Source organism: Melospiza melodia, chromosome 2 (assembly GCF_035770615.1).
Source record: "Melospiza melodia melodia isolate bMelMel2 chromosome 2, bMelMel2.pri, whole genome shotgun sequence".
NCBI lineage: Eukaryota > Metazoa > Chordata > Aves > Passeriformes > Passerellidae > Melospiza > Melospiza melodia.
The window spans coordinates 72785743-72807750 of NC_086195.1; the positions used below are offsets into that span (position 1 = coordinate 72785743).

General features: G+C 39.2%; 1 protein-coding gene across 8 annotated transcripts in view; it reads left to right on the top strand.

The window, feature by feature from the left end:
* Window positions 1-22008, top strand: part of FAT3 (FAT atypical cadherin 3) — a 337712-nt gene that overhangs the window by 249598 nt on the left and 66106 nt on the right. For all 8 annotated transcript variants that reach the window (XM_063148845.1, XM_063148837.1, XM_063148840.1 and 5 more), the window contains 6 exons: window positions 473-748; window positions 2283-2493; window positions 6148-10221; window positions 17537-17733; window positions 18820-18973; window positions 19831-20064. In XM_063148845.1, the coding sequence (XP_063004915.1) occupies window positions 473-748; window positions 2283-2493; window positions 6148-10221; window positions 17537-17733; window positions 18820-18973; window positions 19831-20064 (5146 nt within the window). The remainder of the gene's footprint in view (window positions 1-472; window positions 749-2282; window positions 2494-6147; window positions 10222-17536; window positions 17734-18819; window positions 18974-19830; window positions 20065-22008) is intronic.

The following is a 22008-nucleotide window of genomic DNA, read 5'->3' on the forward strand; positions in this document are numbered from 1 at the left end:
GCAATATACTGGGCAGAAAAGAGAGGATTTAGCTGAATCTTGATTGTGTAAAAAGCAGATTTAAGCAACGTGAAAAGGATTATTTTATAGCTTTATTAGTAGTGAAGGGAAAGGAAATTATATAATAGTTCTAGAAGTTCCTTGTAACCAAGGCAGTTACAAGGGAGGACAAAACCTTTCCTTGTGACCATTGTAGAAGTACTTTCCAATCTACAGATTCTGAAAATATGGGCTTCTTCATCGGGCTCTGAGTAGGTCTTACATTTTGGAACATTTTACTTCCAAAGTCAAATCCTTTCCATTTCTTTTGATCTGAAAAATAAGAATTTAATATTAAATAATGTTTCTCAGTCCCATCATGCAGCAGCATAACATCTTCAGCCATTCAAAGTAAATTGCATTTCTCTAGGTGCTTATTCAGTAGTCTGACTGGACCTCAATAACTTCAAATGTCCTTTTTTATTAACTGTAGGTTCTTATCAAAGTGTTGGATAACAATGATAATGGCCCAGAATTCTCTCAGCCAAGCTACGATGTCACCATTTCAGAGGACATCCTCCCTGATACTGAAATTCTGCAAATTGAAGCTATAGACAGAGATGAAAAGCACAAGCTGAGCTACACTATTCACAGCAGCATCGACACAGTCAGCATGAGGAAATTCAGAATTGATCCCAACACCGGGGTTCTCTATACGGCTGAGAGATTAGACCACGAAGCTCAAGATAAGCACATCCTTAATGTCATGGTAAGAATGCAGTCATGGCTGCTTCAGGGACATGCATGGAGTAGGCTTCTCTTGAGTGAAGGACTCAGTGCAATAAGTAGCCACTAATTTAATCTTGCCTGCCCTGCTGTGTATTTATTTCACAGTTTTTATTTTGGCTTTTTGGGAAACTTTATTGTGAATCCATTGTATGGAATGTGATATGATTCTCTGTCTCAAGGGAGAGCAAGCAGGTAATATTTAATCTCTCTCTCCCTCAAGGTAATTTTCAGAGTTTCTGAAGTGAGGCTGAAAGTTATTTGAGAAGTCATTTACTGGGAGATAACTGCTTTCTTGTCATGGAGAATGCTACAGCCTTTCTGAGTACAAGCCTCATTTATATATTACTTTTATAGACTTATTTCAGTACATAAACTGCTGATATACAAAACAGCTTTCCTTTATCTACATTTCCAAATCTTTGGGCATGCAGAAAAAAGTTAATTACCAATTTTTGCTTGGTGTGTCTAGACTACAGGACATAAATCTGTCTGTTTTCAAGTGAAGATTGTATATTATGGACATAATTTTTTAAAAAACAAAAAACAAAAAAAAAACCCAAACAAAATTGTGTTAGTTTAAACATTGGAGCCCACTATTTTCTTTAACTACTTAAGACTTCTGCAGCAGAGGCCTTATAAGAAACTACTCGTGGTGTGTTAGGTACAGGGGCAGCTTTGGCAGGGTACCCTTGGAAGCAAAAAGCTGCTGTGAGATGCAGCAAGGAGCAGCTGAATGTGGTCTCTGCTCGCAGAGTAAAATGTTGCAAGTCCTTTGCCAAGCAAACTAAGAAATAGCTATAAACTAGCTATAAACTAAGAAATAGCTATAAACTGAATAACAAAAACACATAGCCAAGAGAGGTAATTCTCTGGTACTTGGTTTTGATCTCCACCTAATACAATAGGTCTTTTCCTCTGTTTAAGAAGAACCAAAATTTTCAGGAGATAGTGGTGGCAGGATTATCAGTGAAGCACTGCTGAGGTATTTTGGGTGGGATTGAGACAGGTGTGGTAACTTACACCTCTGTTGACAGTTACCAGCATTTCATAAAATGATTCCTGCTCTGTTTACTGTTGATATGATCATCTATGTATATAATCATGAAGTAGTCCATTGGCAGCTACAAGCACTAGACAGACATGCCTGTATGATGTAAAGAAGGCAATAGCAAGATAAAGGCATGACCATTCAGCAAATATTGATAAAAAAGGAAAATCTTGCAGATCTCTACCAAAATTTAAGATCTCATGTGGTTGCCACTTCAAAAATTCATGTCATGATGAGTTAGTTGCAATGCACTTTCTCACAAGTGAAAAAAAAAGTCACTAACTTCTTTCCTGTTTCTTTGTTCTGTCGTCCCGTGTGTGAATGTATTTCAGACTGCTCTTTGGGACAAATGGACTTTTTTACTATATTAAATAGAACTGAAAGTAGTATTCACACTCAGATGAGTAATATTTGTGAAGTTTTACTAGATGACTGTCAAATTGTGTGTTATGCTCTTGTTCTATAGGTCCGAGATCAAGAATTCCCTTACAGAAGAAACCTGGCCAGAGTCATCATAAATGTGGAAGACTCCAATGACCACAGTCCCTACTTCACCAGCCCATTGTATGAAGCCTCAGTGTTTGAGTCAGCAGCAGTTGGATCAGCAGTGTTGCAGGTCACAGCTCTGGACAAAGACAAAGGAGAAAATGCAGAGCTTATCTATACTATTGAAGCAGGTTAGGACCGAGCCCAAAAATGAAGGATCATGGATCATGCCAGACACACAGCAGTGATGTAATGGTCATCTGTCTTGACACACAACTCAGCTTCTTTGGTCTACTTTCTCCTGTACAGATGGGCAAAGGAGACACCTTGTTGTTGTTGTGGTTTTGTTGGGGTTTTTTAAATTTTATTCTGAAGCTACTATACCCAAAACCTTTCAGAACAATCTCATTCTGGAACAGGTTGCCCGAGAGAGATTATGGAGTCTCCTTCTCTGGAGATGTCAAAACTCCACAGGATCTTGTGCAATCTGCTGTAGGTGAACCTGCTCTAGCAGGACGATTGGACCAGATGCTCTCCGGTGGTCCCTTTCTAGTCTAGTCATTCTGTTATTCTGTGGCTGTTTCATTTTTACCAGGTGGCTACAGAGCCTGTTACCTCTAAGTCATTGGGTCAAAGCCATCACAGAAGATAGTTATTCAAAACTGCAGCCAGTGACTTGTTTTCAGGGTTCTGGTTTCAGACTAGTGTACAGTGGATCCTCCATAAAAAAAAATGCCACAACAGCTGTTATGTCCTGATATCTTTGCCAGTGTTCAGACCAGAGAAGCACAGACTAAGAACAGGGCTATGATAAAACTTCTGCCATAGCATTTTAATGGCACAAGGTCTCTTTGAAACTAAGAGAGGGCATGATGGTACCAGATGAAAATTGCTTTTGCAGTTAAATGCTGTATATTTACATTCAGCACATAATCTATACCAGCAAAAGCATTCTTCTGCTGGTGCAACAGAGCAGTATATCTCTGACACACGACAATGAATGTAAGTTTCTCTGGGTCACATGAGCCTGAAGTTAAGAATTATCTTTGAGAGAAACCGTTGACAGATATATAAGAGAGGGATGCCTGGAAAAAGAGAGAAAAGAATTAGAAATTTGTGACCTTAGCATTTTGTAATGTTTTATTTCTACTTAGGGGGTTTTACTCATAATATGAATCTTTCCACTTTAACATTAGCAAAACTTGAAACTTTTATTTCCATAAAAAGAAGTCACAGGCACTTCAGATTATACTCATATTAGGCAGATCACAAGCCTTTACCAGCATTAGGCTCTGATCCTACTGGATCATTATTTATTCCTATATTATTATAAAGACTTGTTCCCAGCTAGGATAGCTTATGTCAATTAGGAACAGGCTAAATGACAAATAACTAATGACACAGGAATATCTACACCATCTCATACTGATTTAGCTTCATATAATTCAAGCTCACACCTTAAATTAGGATGATATAACCTGAAGTTTAGAGAAGACCCAAGGAAGATTTTTTTCTGTCATTATCTTGTATGCTCTGTGGAAGGAGATTACCTTCAGCAAACCAGAAGGTGAAGTCTTTTGCAGCTGAAAGTATTGAACTTAGAATGAGGAAGATGTTAGCACTCCAAAGCAAATATTTCCTTTATGCACTGCATTTGTTCTTAGCAGTTATTTCTCAGCATTCTCAAGTGGCCTTTAACTTAAATTAGGGGCAATCTTACATGTGCCCAAACAGGAAAACGCTGTCCTTATGGAACAAATTCTGAGCAGACTAGATCAAGTTCCTGGGGCAATATTTTTCAAGACTATTCCTAGCTTTTTCCTGACACCTTATTACTATTATGGGTTCCCAATCACCTAGAGGTGCCACCAAAATGTAAAGAGCATCCTGACATCTAAGGAGTATTTTTCCAATAACACTGGTAATAGAATCCTACATGATTCAGGCAGGAAAATATTATTATTAGAAAAGATGCTTTAGCTATTAGATGATTTCGAGAGACTCTCTTTTTCATTACAGCCTGTTTCTGCTTTCATCATGAGCTCTTTCTGCAAGGTCAGACCTCAAACTTCCATTTACTGTAAGCCTCACGCTCCTCCAGTTTCATTATCCATAGATGTCCCAATCTCAGGTGCCTCAAAATTCAGTATTCTGCTGCTGAATATGATCCGTAAAATGTGCAGTTGAGGATATTGATTTTAACTGCAGAATTCAAATTGTACACAGCCCTTTGATTCAGGGGGATTACTCACCACATCTTACAGTACTCTGAAGAGAGCAATTGGTAAAGAAAGTAGTTTTTGTGTAATTTCATAAGAAATTCCTAAAGGAGAAGAACAAGCTCTTGCCTTGCAGGAGGCAGTCAGTGGCTCAAAATTATTTGTATTAGCAAGCACTGACAAAATAACAGCAGCAGCATTTGTAGTGTCTGTAAATGTGACAGATGCCATTATTTTTATGAGAATTTGTAGCTCTGGAAGAATCTCACCTCCTGGGTGAATAGCACAACCTTCGGTTTAGCTAGTAAACTTTACTGATCTGAAACAAAGGATATAAATAGAAAACCACTACCAGTATTGAACTGCATAGAGTAGTATGTAGCTTAAATTAGCCTCCTGAATTTACATCACATAGTGAATCATATCTTAAAAATAGTTCACATTACCTCACTTCATTTAGGATTTCATGTATTTAGGCATTCCAGCTACAGCTTACATGTTTATTGCTCTGTGTGCAGCACCCGTTACAATCACTTAAAAAACCCTCTCTTGTGTATCACCTGAGATATATTTCTCTCTCAGCCTTGAATGGATGCTTGACTGTAGATTGGAAACAGTTCTAGATTTGAAGATGTGAATTACAATAGAGGGAACATGGTATAGTGATTGAAATTGCTGTAACTCAGTATATGCTGTTTGTATTTAGAATCAAAATCAGGAAAAGAGTCTCTATGCTTATATATGCCATTTATATTTGCAGCACTTACTTCAAGCAAGCACTCAGTAAAACAGCAAAATAAGTATTGCCAATTAAAGGTGATCTCTAATTACAGGGTAGGAAAACATGCAGAAAGTTTTAAATCTGTTTTACTGAAGAAGAGATTGGCAAAAAGACTCGAAAGAAATAAAGGCCCCCATAAAGTTCTCTGATCCAAACTTACTGTTTTCACCTTCATGCAGTCAGTGATATCCGTGCTTTCATGTTGTAACAGACATTTCATGACATTTTCTACTAAATCTCATTCATCTGGATTCATCCTCCTCAGAGATCATATGATAAAACTCTGTGCCACAAGACGCTTGAATCTCTTTTCTATGCTATTTGCTCTGTTGTATTTTTTCTAAATGCCACTTTAACCTTTTTATACTCAGTTCTTTGAGTCTTGAACTACTGTAATCTCCTGTATGGTTTCTTAATATCCCATTCAATTAGGAGCCTGAGTTGTTATCCATTAGTCATGTAATTGGCTTATTAGCCTCTGATCTCATTTCTTTGCCTTAGGTGTACATGTATTTGACTAATTTCTGTAATTTAGGGATGCTTTTCCTTACTTCAGTAGGAGTAATGTGCATGCAGTTCTTGCTCTGATGCTGGTACTGAGAATCAAGATATAGAGGTAGCAACTCCTGAGTTTCTGACACCTTGAATACCTATACCATCTACTGAGCTCTCTAATTAACAGAAAGAAAGGGTAAAAGGGCCTTCAAAGTTCTGTTACATTGGAGGTGTTTTGTTTTTTTTTTTATTTAGGTAACCTTTAAAATTGCAGCTTGTTGTTTCTGGTTTAGGTTATCATAAAGTGAGTCATATTTCATTTCTAATCTCATTCAATATCTTTGTTTTAGGAAACACGGGAAACACATTCAAGATTGAACCAGTTTTAGGCATCATTACATTACTCAAGGAGCCAGACTTAACCACAATGGGACAGTTTGTTTTGTCAGTCAAAGTGACTGATCAAGGCTCTCCAGCGCTGTCTGCAACAGCAATTGTGCGGATAACTGTGACGATGGCAGATAACTCCCACCCTAAGTTCACTCTAAAAGAATATCAAGCAGAGGTCAATGAAAATGTGGATATTGGTACTTCTGTCATTTCTCTCGCTGCAATCAGCCAGTCCACATTAGTTTATGAGGTTAAAGATGGCAATGTTGATGGAGTCTTCACTATAAACCCATATTCTGGAGTGATCACCAGTCAAAAGTCCCTTGATTATGAACGTGCTTCCTCCTATCAGCTCATCGTACAGGCAACAAATATGGCAGGCATGGCATCAAATGCCACTGTGAACATTCAGATTGTTGATGAAAATGACAACCCTCCAGTTTTTCTCTTCTCTCAGTACTCGGGCAGCATAAGCGAGGCTGCTCCTGTGAACAGCGTGGTCCGCAGTGCAAATAACAGTCCCCTGGTGATACGTGCCACTGATGCTGACAGCAACCAGAACGCTTTGCTTGTCTACCAGATTGTGGAATCAACTGCAAAAAAGTATTTCACGGTAGATTCCAGCACAGGTGCAATCAGAACAATTGCAAATTTAGATCATGAAACAATAGCCTACTTCCACTTCCATGTTCACGTTAGGGACAGTGGGAATCCCCAGCTTACAGCAGAGAGCCCAGTTGAAGTGACCATTGAGGTAACTGATGTCAATGACAACCCACCAGTCTTCAGCCAGGCCGTGTTTGAGACAGTCTTGCTCCTGCCCACGTATACTGGTGTTGAGGTTCTCAAAGTCAAAGCTTCAGACCCAGATTCAGAGATCCCTCCAGAATTAACATTTAGTATAATTGAAGGCAATATGGACCATTTTTTAATTGACTCAAGCACAGGGGTACTCACCATTAAAAACAATAGTCTCTCCAAAGACCATTACATGCTAATAGTAAGAGTATCTGATGGAAAATTTTATAGTACTGCTATGGTGACAATAATGGTAAAAGAAGCGATGGATAGTGGACTCCATTTCACACAAAATTTTTATTCCACTTCTATATCAGAAAACAGCACCAATATCACAAAGATCGCTGTGGTGAATGCTGTTGGCAACCGCCTCAACGAGCCTTTGAAATACAGCATATTAAACCCAGGAAACAAATTTAAAATCAAATCCACCTCAGGAGTCATTCAGACCACTGGCATCCCCTTTGACCGAGAGGAACAGGAGCTGTATGAGCTGGTGGTGGAAGCAAGCCGTGAGCTAGATCACCTCCGTGTTGCTCGAGTTGTGGTGAGAGTTTATATTGAGGACATAAATGACAATGCCCCGGTGTTTGTAGGGCTTCCATACTACGCTGCTGTGCAGGTCGATGCTGAGCCTGGCACCCTGATATATCGAGTGACAGCTATTGATAAAGACAAGGGTGACAATGGCGAGGTGTCATACCTGCTGAAGGAAGACTATGGACATTTTGAAATTGATAGAGGATCTGGCAGTGTCACTTTAAAGGAAGCCTTCAATTCTGATTTGTCTAATATAGAGTACTTGGTTGTCATTCTTGCCAAAGATGGTGGTAACCCATCACTGTCTGCGTCGGTAGAGCTCCCCATTACTATTGTTAACAAAGCAATGCCTGTGTTTGACAAGCCCTTCTATACAGCTTCCGTGAATGAAGATATAGAAATGCACATGCCAATTTTAAGCATAAATGCAACCAGTCCAGAAGGCCAGGGTATCATTTATATCATTGTTGATGGAGATCCCTACAACCAGTTTAATATCGACTTTGATACTGGAGTTCTGAGTGTCATCAGCCCACTGGACTATGAAATAAATTCTCTTTTCAAGCTGATGGTGCGAGCCAGCGATGCTCTCACTGGCGCTCGTGCTGAGGTGACCGTGGACTTGATTGTTAATGATGTTAATGATAATCCTCCCGTTTTTGATCAGTCAGCTTATAATGCTACTCTGTCCGAAGCTTCTTTGATTGGGACTCCTGTGCTGCAGGTTGTTGCTAGTGATGCTGACTCTGACAATAACAAGATTGTACAGTATCAGATAGTGCAGGACACCTTTAACAGCACTGACTATTTCCATATAGACAGCAGCAGTGGCCTTATTTTGACAGCCCGAATGCTGGATCATGAACTCATACAGCAGTGCAGCTTGAAAGTCAGAGCAACTGATAATGGGTTCCCACCTCTGAGCAGCGAGGTTCTTGTTAGTATCTCAATAACAGATATGAATGACAACCCTCCAGTTTTTAACCAGTTAATATATGAATCATACGTGAGCGAGCTGGCACCTCGGGGTCATTTTGTGACTTGTGTACAGGCTTCTGATGCTGACAGCTCTGATTTTGACAGACTGGAGTACAGCATCCTATCAGGAAATGATCGGACCAGTTTCATTATGGACAGCAAGAGCGGTGTTATCACTCTTTCCAACCACCGCAAGCAGAGGATGGAGCCCATGTACAGCCTGAATGTCTCTGTGTCCGACGGGCTGTTCACCAGCACAGCTCAGGTGCACATTCAGATCCTTGGGGCCAACCTCTACAGCCCTGTGTTCTCACAGAGCATTTATGTTGCAGAGGTTAGAGAAAACGCTGCCCCTGGAACAAAGGTAATCCATGTGAAGGCAACAGATGGGGATTCAGGTGTATATGGCCAGATCAGCTATTCCATAATAAATGACTTCGCCAAGGACCGATTTTTGATTGATGCAAATGGGCAGATTCTGACAACTGAGAGGTTAGACCGTGAGAACCCACTGGAAAGTGACATTGATATATTCTTGAGAGCCCTTGATGGAGGTGGCAGGACTACGTTTTGCACTGTGAGAGTGATAGTAGTGGATGAGAATGACAATGCTCCCAAATTTATGACGGTTGAATACAGAGCAAGTGTCAAAGCGGATGTTGGGAAAGGTTACTTGGTGACCCAAGTGCAAGCAGTAGATCCAGATGATGGAGCCAATTCCAGAATTACCTATTCTCTGTATAGTGAAGCGTCTGTTTCAGTAGCTGATCTGCTTGAAATTGATCCAGATAATGGATGGATGGTCACCAAGGGTAGCTTTAACCAACTGAAAAACACTGTTCTGTCATTCTTTGTCAAAGCAGTCGATGGTGGCATTCCTGTAAAGCATTCCCTCATTCCTGTCTATATCCATGTTTTACCACCAGAAACCATTTTGCCTTCTTTTTCTCAACCCCAGTATTCTTTCACCGTGGCAGAAGACACCCTCATAGGCAGTACTATTGACATTCTGCATGTTTTGCCCAATCAGGGTGCTTTGTATAGCACAGTTAATGGTGAGCTATCTGCAAACAACAAAGACGGGGTTTTCATCATAGAGAAGGACACAGGGCTCATAAAATTGGATAAGAGGCTTGACCACGAAATAAATTCCGCCTTCCACTTCAAAGTTGCGGCCACAATTCAGTTAGACAAAGTAGACATTGTGCTGACTGTGGATGTGGAGGTGAAGGTGCTGGATGTCAATGACAACAAGCCTGTGTTTGAAGCAGCTAGCTATGATGCTGTAATAATGGAAGGCATGCCTATAGGAACAAAACTCATGCAAGTCAAAGCGGTCGATGCAGACTCGAGTGCGAACGGGCAGGTCACGTACACGCTTGCGGTGGAATCGGAGCTGCAGAAGATCACAGAAGCATTCACCATTGATAGCAACAGTGGCTGGATCAGTACACTGAAGGATCTGGACCACGAAAAGGATTCTGCTTTCACCTTTGCAGTGGTGGCCTCGGATCTGGGAGAAGCTTTGTCCTTGTCATCAACCACCTTGGTCTCAGTTACTGTGACAGACATAAACGATAACGCGCCTGTCTTTGAGCACGAGGTGTACAGGGGGTCGGTGAAGGAGAGTGACCCTCCAGGGGAAGTTGTGGCTGTTCTTAGCACCTGGGATGAAGACACATCTGATGTCAATCGGCAGGTTAGCTACCATATTACAGGTGAGAAACAGCTTGCATGCTTTCTTCCCATAACCATCTCACTGAAGAACTGTGCATGTGTCCAGTTTTACGTGAATGTTTAGCAGGGTTTCAGCTAAATTATCACTGTGAATGAGTCAATTACATTCCTTTTTTTTTTTTTTTTTTTACAGAATTTGCAGCAAAGCTGAAGAGAGGGAAAGGAATGTGTGTGTGTCTGTGTCTGTGTGTGTCTGTGTGTGTCTGTGTTGCTCTCTAAATTTTCCAAGATGAATGCTTCCTGATTTGTTGCAGTGCAATGTAGTGTAGCCATCAACCCATCATAATTGATATGTCAGCTTGAAAACTGTCATGAATTAATGTTTCAAACAAGGGAGAAGGAAAATTTTCTTCTTACAGAGAAAATCCTTTTACTTCCAACCATTTAAATTTCTTTTGAAATAACATTTTTCTTTTTGAGATAGGAAAGTGGATGCCAGAGCCGTTTTGAAATACCACTATTTGGAATAGGGAGTGGGGAGGGGGGGTACAAATGAATTTTACATTACATGGAATGAGGGATGCCATTTATTATCAGCACAGATTTCTGGCCAGGGAAATAGTAATATACTTAGAAGCCCTGGTTAGCTGCCATGCATTGTTATATACAGCATAAGGAAATTTTGATTACATTACTAATACATTTTTCAAAGCATGGTAACGTTGCTCTTTCCCATTGTGTATTTATTATCATTCTTTTCGCCTAGATTCAGCCTAGCTTTTGTGTGAGTATGTTGAGAGTGATGGGTACTACAGTTATTTTTCTCCTTCCATCTTGCATTGTCCAATAGCTTTTGTAGGGAACTACTTTTTCACTCCCCCCAATCTTAGCAATTCAAGAGCTATTATTTACTACCTAGTAATAACCAAACTACTGGAAAAGTCCACATTTTTCACACTGGATGGGATTCAACATATATAACACTGCATGTAGGAAGCAGGCTGTGGGCAAAAATTGCTTAACTAATGGGAAAATAGTTTGTGTATTTTGCTCTAGAGGGTAAAGCTCCTGCTCCTTTGTCAGCTATCAAAATGAAAATGGCTGTGAGATGGTGTGTAGAGAGAGGTGTGACACCCCAATTAGCCACAGACTGCCTGTGTTACACATCACAAATGGCACCATTTTCAAAGCAACCGGAAGAAATTCATTGATTAATTGTAACTTGAAATTTTGGATTCACTTTAAAGATTTGCAAAGACTATGTGTTAATAGTGTAATGTGCTGTATGATATCAGAAGTAGGGTCAAAAGCAGTCCTGTGTTTAAATGTCAGGATTTAGAGGCTCTGGGCAAGGTGCATTAGCTGTTGGTGGCCCAGTTCCCACATGTGTAAAAATAAATCAGTAGATTTATTTCTCATACTAGAGATTTTGGGATATTTGAAAGAGTTTGGGGATCGCAGTCTAGAAAGTACAGTGGGAAATGAAAACCCTTAGGTTTGTAACAAAGATATGTTAGTGAGCTGTGATCATTTACTTTGCTGTGAAGTCTGGCAGTCATCTCTTACAATGCATTATGCCTTTAGTTAGAGGTAGTGTTTTTTCTTCACATACCACTGCTGTTAATTTAGCAAAAACTGGACTTTTGAATAACAACTGTCAGATATGACTCATAAATTATAGACCATTCTGTACCTTAGTTTCTGCCACAGTTCAAAATATGACAGATATTTTGCTGTTGTGTTAGCTTCTGAAAACACTAGATGTCCAAGCCCAAAGCTTTCTTACTGTACAATTGCTAAAGCACACAGAATGGGCTCAGAAATTCCACTTCCTTTGAATATCTCATTTGAGCTTGGGAAATGCACAAGGAAGAATTAGATTCTTTTGATTAAAATGTCAAAACATGTTAAAATATAGTTTCACTCACAAAGTAGTCTATTCACACTTTACCTCAAGTTGATCTCAGGAAGTGCACTTGTGTATTTCATGGAATCAGATTAGCTAGATGATAATTCAAAAGCTGTGGCTTTCTGGAGGCATTTTGAATTGTAGAAACTTCTGTGAATACAGTAAACTGAGTAAAAATGATACATTAACAAAAAGGAAGAAGAAGACAAACTATGAGACTGTCATGTGTATGCACCAAAAACAGCTTTGTGAAAATGCATCTGGAGAAAAGTAGCACACAGAAGATAGGTAAAAGAAATCATTATTTATAAGATAAGAGAAGTAAATATTCTGGGGCAGATGTGACCACTGAAGAGTCCTTTGTGCCCTTTTAAGAAGTACAAATGCCTGTTGCAGTCTTGTCATCAGTCTTGAAAAGCAGTAGATACATTCGTGTGGATAAATAAATATTCTACTTGGATTCCTTCAGTTTATGATTGTTTTTCATGATTACTGGAAAGTAGTTGCCATTTTCAAGTCCACTTCCATTTGCATTTGATGGTGAGGGAAAAAAATTTTGCACTTACTCTTGGTTATTTGTAGTTCAGTAGTAGCTGACGATGTTCACAAAGCAAAAGCTCTATACATAAATCTTAATAGAAAATCAGTATGTAGTGCAGGTGACACAAATGCACTTAGGAAGCAAAGTAGTTTTCTTTTGAAGGCTCATTTGAGGTCATTGCCTATATCATTTGGGGCAGTTTGCCTAAAACCAGGGTTCTTCTGATGTCTAGCCAATCTATACCCAGCCAGATATTACTGAGATTTAAGAATGGCAAACCATGAAAAACCACCAGAAAAATGTCAGCTGCCAAGACATAGGTACAGTAAAGTGTTTTGTGTTCCTCAGTGATGTTAATTAAGCTTCCTCAGACACATAAAGCTAGGGAGTCAACAGTCTTTAAGCTTGGTTCAGCTGAATACAAGGAAGATGGACAGTGTGTTTTGGAAGAAAGAAGTGGTGTTGTACACTGGAGGTCATTTGCTGGGTTGATTGCGCAGCATGAGCAAAGGTGTGGCTTTTGGTAGTTTTTTATCTTATATATGAGATACTGGAATTCTGGAGAAATGGATATTTCAGTGTTTGGGAAGGCCCTGTGTTGCCCGATGAATAACAGTTTCTACAATTTTATGGTAGTAAAGCCAGGAAAATTGGATTTATAATTTCAGAAGCTGAGTAAACATGCAACATCTTAAACTGGGAGTGGAGGATAAACGTATTGATTTTGTGTAATGCAGATGCCTAGAGTTCTGACTGGGAATTGAAAGTACTTAAATAAATGCATAAATGTAAGACAGAAGCTAAATAAATAAGTTAGTAAATATTCAGTTCCCCCTCCCAGATGGGGACATTTCAGTGAAAACTGATACTGTTGGCTTCTAGTTTTCCATTCCCTTTTAGTTGCTATAATGGCCTCTGTGTGTGCTTTAGTAATGATGTGTGTCAGGATTTGTTTATTTTGGATCACTGTGTCTCTGCATTTCATTTGTATCTGGCTGTTTTCTTTCTTTCCTTCAACTTGAGCTTGATTTGGCTTTGTAGTATTTGCTGACTAGGGAGGGAGAGAGAGCATTATTTAAACTTCAAGTAACAAAAGATAAAAGATACTGCTGATTCTTTTAGCCTCAAAGCCTTTCTAAAAAGTTACTGGAGTGTTTTTTGTAGCTAGCACTTCACTGTTGTGACATTCAAAGTAGAACATAAGAAAACTGCCAAAAGATTTTAAAGAATCCATTAATACATGTAGTCAGGAGGCTTCCGTTTAGAAAAGCTACATTATTCAGAGTGAAAAACTAATTAATTAGAATGCCCCTAGGAAACTGAATCTGCTTGCATATATTAGTGAAAAAGTTAATTAATCACTGCAGAACGAGATCTGCATCAAGACATATGTGTAAGTACTAGGAAATGGTTTCCTGGGCCACAGTGTGGATTTTTTTGCCTTTCCATTTTTAAGAATATTTTCCTGGTGGTGTTTTAGTTTTATATCACATTATATCTCTTACATTTTATAGTCTGCCTTTGCCTTCCACCAGTGAAATATACAGCCAGTCCTGAGAAGCAAAAAAAAAAAAGAAAAAAAAAAATGTTCTCATAAAAAGACATGCAGATAAACCACTATTCCTGCTTATTGCACAGGTTTCTTGGTCAATCAGATTGCTTCTTTTCTAGTGGAGTAAAAAGGGGGAAAAGAGATCCCAAGGACCATTTTTATACATATTCCCCAAGTTCCTAGGTATGATTTAAAAGCCATTCCATTAGCAACAAAACAACAGTGATTTTAGAATTGCTCCAAGGTAGTGTTTCTGCTAACCATAAAAGCCACCAGCTGATTTTAATTAGATTTTACCTTTCCTCTTTTCTTAGCAATGGGATGCCCATACCTTGAGTCTATTGCTTCCTACTTGGTCAGGACAGTTAATAATTTCCTTTTACAAAAGGGCTAATATGCAGGAAAGCCCTGATTAATATCATAAAGCAAAATAAGAATATTTAAGACTTCTTTTATTAATGGTTTACAACATTAAACTCACTATGACAAGATTACAGCCTTTTATAAAGGAGAGTTAAGCTTTTTTTTTATGCTGGCATTGAATTGAATAGAAGGAATTTAATGTCAATCAGCAGGGATCTGCTTTCTTTGAAGTCACATTCAGGCTCAAGTCAGTGGACAGATTCTCATTTCCTTGGATTGTATTCAGATCTGGCCAGTAGTATACATCAACACTGTGTAACCCTCTTTAGGAGAAATGTGTGTTTGTATGACACAACAGATTAAACAATGGTGATTATTCCAGACTATCACAGAAATCAATGGGAAAACTGCTTGGTTTTGTGACCAAAAAGGGTGGTTTTCTATCAACAGAAAATATCTGTATTTGATACATGAGTGTAGTGCTCTGTATGATTCAAAAGCCTTTTATAATTATAATGCCTATCTGACTAATTTTCTGGAAATCCTATTCATTACAACTTGCTTTTTTTGGCACAGTCACAGCTAGCACAAATGGTGACTCTTAACAAGAAAGATTTGCTCAGCCTGACTCAAATGACTTAGTTTTCATATTAAATAGAAACCAGTCTATCTTGTCATTGGTAGCTAATGAAGAGGGCATAAATTACAGCTTTCTGTGACTCTTTCCTGCTTTTTGATGTAGAAAGAAGGTATGGAATGGACATTTGACTTTTTTGATTGGTTTCAAGCTCAGCTTCAAGTTCAGACCTCCTCTGTGTTGTTATTTTGACAAGAAGGTCCCTGAGAACTGACAGAATCGTGACAACAGAAGCAACACATCAGAGAGACTAATTGCCTGATAACAGAGTAACAGAGTCAACAGAAATAAATTCAGCCTTGTTTTTTTGTTTTTTGTTTTTTTTTTACTTACTTATGCAGTCATTCAGTGGAAGTACTAGAGGGGAAGGTTTAAGAACCTGGTCTTTCCATTCAGCTTGAACATATCCCATGACGCATGTCAGAACCGATTAATTTGTAAGCAAATACACACTAGCATGTTTGACATTCTTGAACGTGTTACAAGAAAAGAAACGCATTCCCTTTATAGTTTTATAGCACTTCTAAACATGAGCAACATAGAAAGTAGTTCTAAGATTGAATTCCTGCATGGAGACCGTAGGAGAAAGCTTAATATGGTGGGCAGAGAGCTAGTAGCAGGTTGGCTGCAATTATAGTTCAGCCAGTGGAGCATCATGATGCTTTTTAATATTTCCTCACTCAGTTTCTGTAGCACGAGTTTGCTATGAGTGTAGTGTTCTCTCCTCAATTATTAAATGTGCAGATACATTTTTACAGAGCAAGCTGGGCACAGAAGACTGGGTAGTTAGTTTTACTGGCTTTAGCTAGGGTAGAATTAATTTTCTAAGAAGAACCTGCTATGGAGCTGTGATTTGGATTTGTGATGTCACAGGGATGTTTTAGTTACGGCTGAGCAGAGCTTACACAGAGTCAAGGTCTTTTCTGGTCCTGAGGCAACCCACCAGTGAGGAGAGGGGGTGCACAAGGAGTTGGGAGGAGACACAGCTGGGACAGCTGACCCAACTGACCACAGGGATATTCCACTCCATATGGCAGCATGCTCAGCATATAAAAGCTGAGGGAAGAAGGAGGAAGTGGGGAGATGTTCAGAGTTAATGGCATTTATCTTCCCAAGTAACTGTCAGGGTGACAAAGCTCTGCTTTCCTGGAGATGGCTGAACACCTGCCATGAATTCTTTTTTCTTTTGCTTATACACAGAGCTTTTGCTGTACCTATTAAACTGTCTTGTCTCAACCCATGAGTTTTCTTACATTTACCCTTCAGATTCTCCTCCCATTCCCACTGGGGAGGAAATGAGCAAGCAGTATGGGCCTTAGCTGCCTAGCAAAGTGAAGTCATAACATTGGTTTAAAAGATTTTACTGTCTGGTCTGACAGGAGGTTTGGATCAGACACACAGAAAGATGATTGAAGATGATTTCTTCACGGACCAGGCAGGAGACTGTACCATTTCAGATAAAAGAGTAAATAACTGAATAACTGTTTGAAACATTAAGGATTGTGCCCACCCTAATTATTGCACACTTCTGTATGTGACATGTCCTTCCCTTCTCCTTCCCCTTCCCTTCCTCCTGAGGATGATGTGGACCAAAACTTTCCCGCTCCCAACCTGTTTTTGACACCAGGCAATTTAATGATGTGGAAGAGCAACATTGCCAGGTTCAGTGTCAGTGTTATGGCATGGTAAAAGTCTCTTCTGCTTTATCTCCTGCGCACCTTTCACCAGCTTTCACTCTTGGATACATTTGATCTATTTGTACTGTTTATCTTCCAACTGTTTCTCAAATGACCTCTTGTTAGGACTATTTAATACTAATGTGTCTTCCTGTGTCATGTAAACTTTTTTAAAAACTAGAATTTTAATAAGCACCAGAATGGCGCAGCTGTATGATAAAGTTTTCATTAGAGGATTCCTTAATAGAACCCACTTCCAGTCCTTGATTGCATAATCAACAGCTAATGAAATTGTCTTGATAACAAGAGCTACAGTGTATTACATCCTCTCCCGAGACTAAGTGGAAAGACAATTGTACCAGCCCGAGAGGACTATTGATTGTTCACAGTGTGAATTTGATTACCCTTACGGAGAACTGAACGAGAGATCATCTTCAGCTCTGCTAAATGGATTTTTTTTCCACTGAAAGTTATCGGTTCACTTTCGTACAGGGCAATCAGGGGGCAATAAACACAGGGAGTGTGATTTCATTACAGATTTCCTGAGTCTGCAGGTTTGGAAGGACCAAAAGCTGTGAAAGAAATGATGGCTGCTTAGTGATGTGTCTCTGTGTTTAAACCAGGTGGGAGCTCTGAAGGGACACCACAGCTCATGGTGTGTTGCTTGTCTTATTGCAGGAGGGAATCCCAAAGGGAAGTTCGCTCTGGGACTGGTTCAGAACGAGTGGAAAGTTTATGTTAAAAGGCCTCTGGATCGGGAAGAGCAGGACATTTATTATCTGAACATCACTGCCACAGATGGCCTCTTTGTGACCCAAGCTGCTGTGGAAGTGACTGTCACTGATGTCAATGATAATAATCCAGTTTGTGAGCAGGTGAGTCAACACCACCCATGGCAAGTGGCCACTGTGTTGAGAGCCATGCTCTCCCTACGGGAGTCTCTTTCTGTTTGCAAGTATTCAAAGCATTCATAGGCAATGCTGATTTTCATCCTTATGGTCTTAGTTGAGGAATCTGCAGTGTTCTGAGAGAGAAGCAGGATATAGCATTCCTGTGAAGCCAAGATTGAAGGATAATGGTCTCATAAAGCTTTCAAAGGAGTCTTGTACTCAGTGGCCTTAGTTGGCTTTACAGCAAATGGTGCGTTGTGAGGTGGCATTGGGCAGCTACTCCTCCCCTGCAAAAAAGAATGAGCTCTCCTTTCACAATCCATGTAGAAATGTCATCAGTCTAGTTTAATTCGAGCTTTCCTCAACTTTCCAGATACCAGCCATCCAGTGGAAAAGAAGGCTGTAGCTTGCTATCCTGTTGTCTGGAATACACGTAGTGTGGCCTGACCAATGCTTTCAGAGTGCTAACTGTCTTGTATTCTGTGGAAAGGCTATCCAGGGAACTGATGTTAGTGCAGTAAAAAGGTCTGTGTGAAAGAAAAAACATGATAAAACCCAGAGTTCCTTAATGGTACTACTCACAGAAAATTTATAAGTATATATATATATATATGTATATGTGTGTATGTGTGCATGCACATACTCATATAATTCCCATCGTTACATTATCATTCACTGTTGGATTAGTCTCATTGCAAGAACCACTCTACCACTCTGGGGAATCACAATCTGTATTTCCCTCAAAACTGCTGGATGAGGTGATAAAAACAATTGTTTCTGTTAGCACACTCATCAAGATTTTCATTTCATAGGTGTCAATGGAATGAATAGAAGATACGAAATGGTATTGCATTAAGCACTTAATATGAGCCCTATTCACAGTCATAATCTGGCATTGTTTCTGTGACACCTCAGAACTTAACAGTAATTTGAATTTCTAGGAATGTGTTGTGTAAAGGAAAATTGTTTCCTGTATAGAAAGATGCACTACAAATAGTTTTTGCAAAAAGGTTGTTCAAAGACTGTAAAATACTGCTACAGCATAACTTACATGTGTGTTTTTGACTCTAGGTTGCCTACACAGCATTGTTTCCTGAAGACATTCCACCAAACAAAGTAATTCTCAAAATCAGCGCTAAAGATGCTGACATCGGGGCCAACGGTGAAATTCGCTATTCTCTTTATGGTTCGGGGAACAATAAATTTTTCTTAGATCCAGAAAATGGTAAGAATACAACCAAATGTTTCTAAATAGCCTTAACCCCTCTGGGTACTGGCTTCATTGAATAGAGTTAGGTTACACGTGGCTATCAGCCAGTTGTTCCAGTTCTGGCAGATGTGGGTGACCATTTGAACGGTGGTGACAGCAGGGAGAAAGAGGGACATCTTTGTTGGCCAGCTTGCATGTCATAACCAGAACAGTGGATATCCAGCCTTTTGTTTCCCTGCAGATTTCAAGTTAGATCAGAGATTTATTAGAGAACCACAGGATATTTTGGGTAGGAAGAGAACTTAGAAGGTCATCTAGGCCAGACTCCTTTCCATATGGAGATTCATCTTCAAATAGATCATGTTAATCAGAGACCCATCCCGTTAAGGTTTCTAGGGCTGTGCCAGTGCCACAATTTCACCGCCCTAATTATATAAAATGTCTTCCTTTATATCTAGTCTAAATCTACCCTCTTTTAATTTAAAACTATTACCCTTTGTCGTATCATAGCAGATGATGCTAAAAAGGAAATATTTCTATGTTAAGGAGTCTATAAATCATGGGAGTGACAGAAAGACAGAGGTGGAAAAACTTGGTGGTGTTCATCTGGGTAAAGCTGTAGGCTGCTGTTAAAGCCACTATGAATGGCTTGTCATCCCTGCACTCATATTGGCACCTCACTTATTTAGGTAAAGAGTAAGGGGAAGTGACACTGTTGTGAGTTTTTAATCTGTTTGTTGGAATAAGCAATGTTGGTTTTGTTTTCTCTTTCCTGTTCCTTTGGAACACATGGTTTTGAGACACTCAGGCTGTCTGGAATTAGTGATGTTGCTACAATAGTAATGACAATTTCTGCTTTTAAATAATTTCAGGTGAACTGAAATCTCTGGCCCCTCTTGACCGAGAGAAAATCCCTGCATACAACTTAGTTGCCCGAGCCACTGATGGTGGTGGCAGGTTTTGCCAGTCAGAAATCCATCTTATTTTAGAAGATGTTAATGATAATCCACCAGTGTTTTCATCTGACCACTACACTGCTTGTGTCTATGAGAACACAGCCACTAAAGCTTTGTTAACAAGAGTCCAAGCAACTGATCCTGATGTTGGTAAGTGAATAATATTGCAAAAAAAAATGAAAATTCTGTGGGTTGGTGGAATTGCTGAGCAGATTTGCTTCTCTATTGCTAAATTTCTTCCATTTTCTCCTCCTCATTCTTCTTTACCCTCCCCATTTCTTTCTCTTCTCTTTTTTCACATCAAAATGCTTGTGCCTGATCTTGACATAATGGTGTTACAAACAGAAAGGTGTTGCAGCAGCCACAGAAACATGTAGTCTTCTCTTGATCAGCAATAGTGGGGGAAAGATGTTTTTGGGGCTAAATTGCAACTTTCTTCCTTCAGTGGTCTTGCCTCTTTTCTTGAGCCATGATTTTGAGCACCCGTGCCTCTATTTATGCAAATAATATAGTTACATGCCACAGGGACCTATACCTGATTAATCACAGCTTTTCTAGAGTTTTATACTGCAATAGCTCCCATTTGTTCCAGCTGGTTACCTTAGCATAAAACTATTGCACACTGTGAATGTACATTATAAATGTTCTGGTTACTTAACTGCACACTCCTTGAAAGTGTAATCTTTTATTATATGAGGACCTTAGCCTTGAAATGTGGGCCCAATTATAAATATTTAAAGGGGAATAATTTTGCATAATACAGTGGTAAAACCTACTGAATGTTAGAAAAATTTTTAGGTAATTCACTTGAATTGAAATAACTTTGTTTGTTTATTTTTTTTCTTCCTGTGTTTTGAAGGTGTTTTGTAAAACCTATGGCCTGAATAGTTTCATGCAAAAAGCAGATCTTTCATTAAGTGAACTAAAAAAATAATTTTGCTGAGTAGAGTGCATGCTGGAAGTCTCAGTTATTTGTGAGGCTGATAGTTTAGATATACAGGAATTTATAAAGGAGCAGCAAACATTCATTAATGTATCTATGAAGAGCCACATTATGTGCCATGGTTGAAAACTTGCAATTAAAGTTATGATATTGTCCTGCAGTGAAGAGCCAATTACTGCTGGTAAACTACTGAACCATCTGAAGAGACAGTGTTGTTATTTTCCACTGTTGTATTAATTGCCATTTTTCTTGTATGTGGGATGACATTCAAGGAGAGAGGGGACACAATTAGAATAAAAAGTTGTCAAGAAAAGTTCTCGCTAGCGCCAACTTTACATATCAAGATAGTTAACAATTAAAAAAACCCACAAAATATGAGCTAGTTGCTGTACCTTCCTTCTGAAACTAGAGAAGCTAAAGGGAGGGATGGATATGGTGAATGAGAAGGGGCTATGTACTTCATTAATGCTTGGACCTGAAAATCAAACCATACTGTGTACCATAAGTAAATTACTAAAAAGTCCCTAAAACTGGATTTTGTTCTAGTTACTGTTCCGTTAGTCCCTAGTAAAATCACTGATTCCCTATTGCTAGATAAGGAATGAGTTCAGGTATTGTAATGTTCTCATGAGAGAACAAATATATTATTGATATTCCTGATGGGCTGAGAGTCCTCTAAGGCTTTTTGAAGTGGTGTCCTGAAAACATCAGTGGAGGCAGTAATCATACAAATAAATTTTTAACATTCCGGAAAAATCTTGTGATCAGACTTAGAATTTGCCTGCTCTGCTTTGGGCTTGAAGGGCTGTGTACTGTAAGGGCAGGAGCATGAATATTGAGGCCATTGAGAGAAGACTTGTGAGAAGTCCTTTTATGGTCCACAACTAAACACAACAGAATCCTGAGAATACTGTGTTCAGACGCTGCTAGATAATTTAAAAAAATGTCTACTTAAGAGAAAAATAGGGTTATATCTGCCTTGTGCCTTTAAAATCTGTTGAAGCTCCTGATCTCATAACATCACGTGAAATTATAGGACTGGACCATAAATTGCTGTTTATTATATTTATAATTTGGATACATACTTAGAAAATAGCTGTACCAGCTGGACACACTGAGGGAAAATTGTGATCTTCCTTCACAGTATTCAA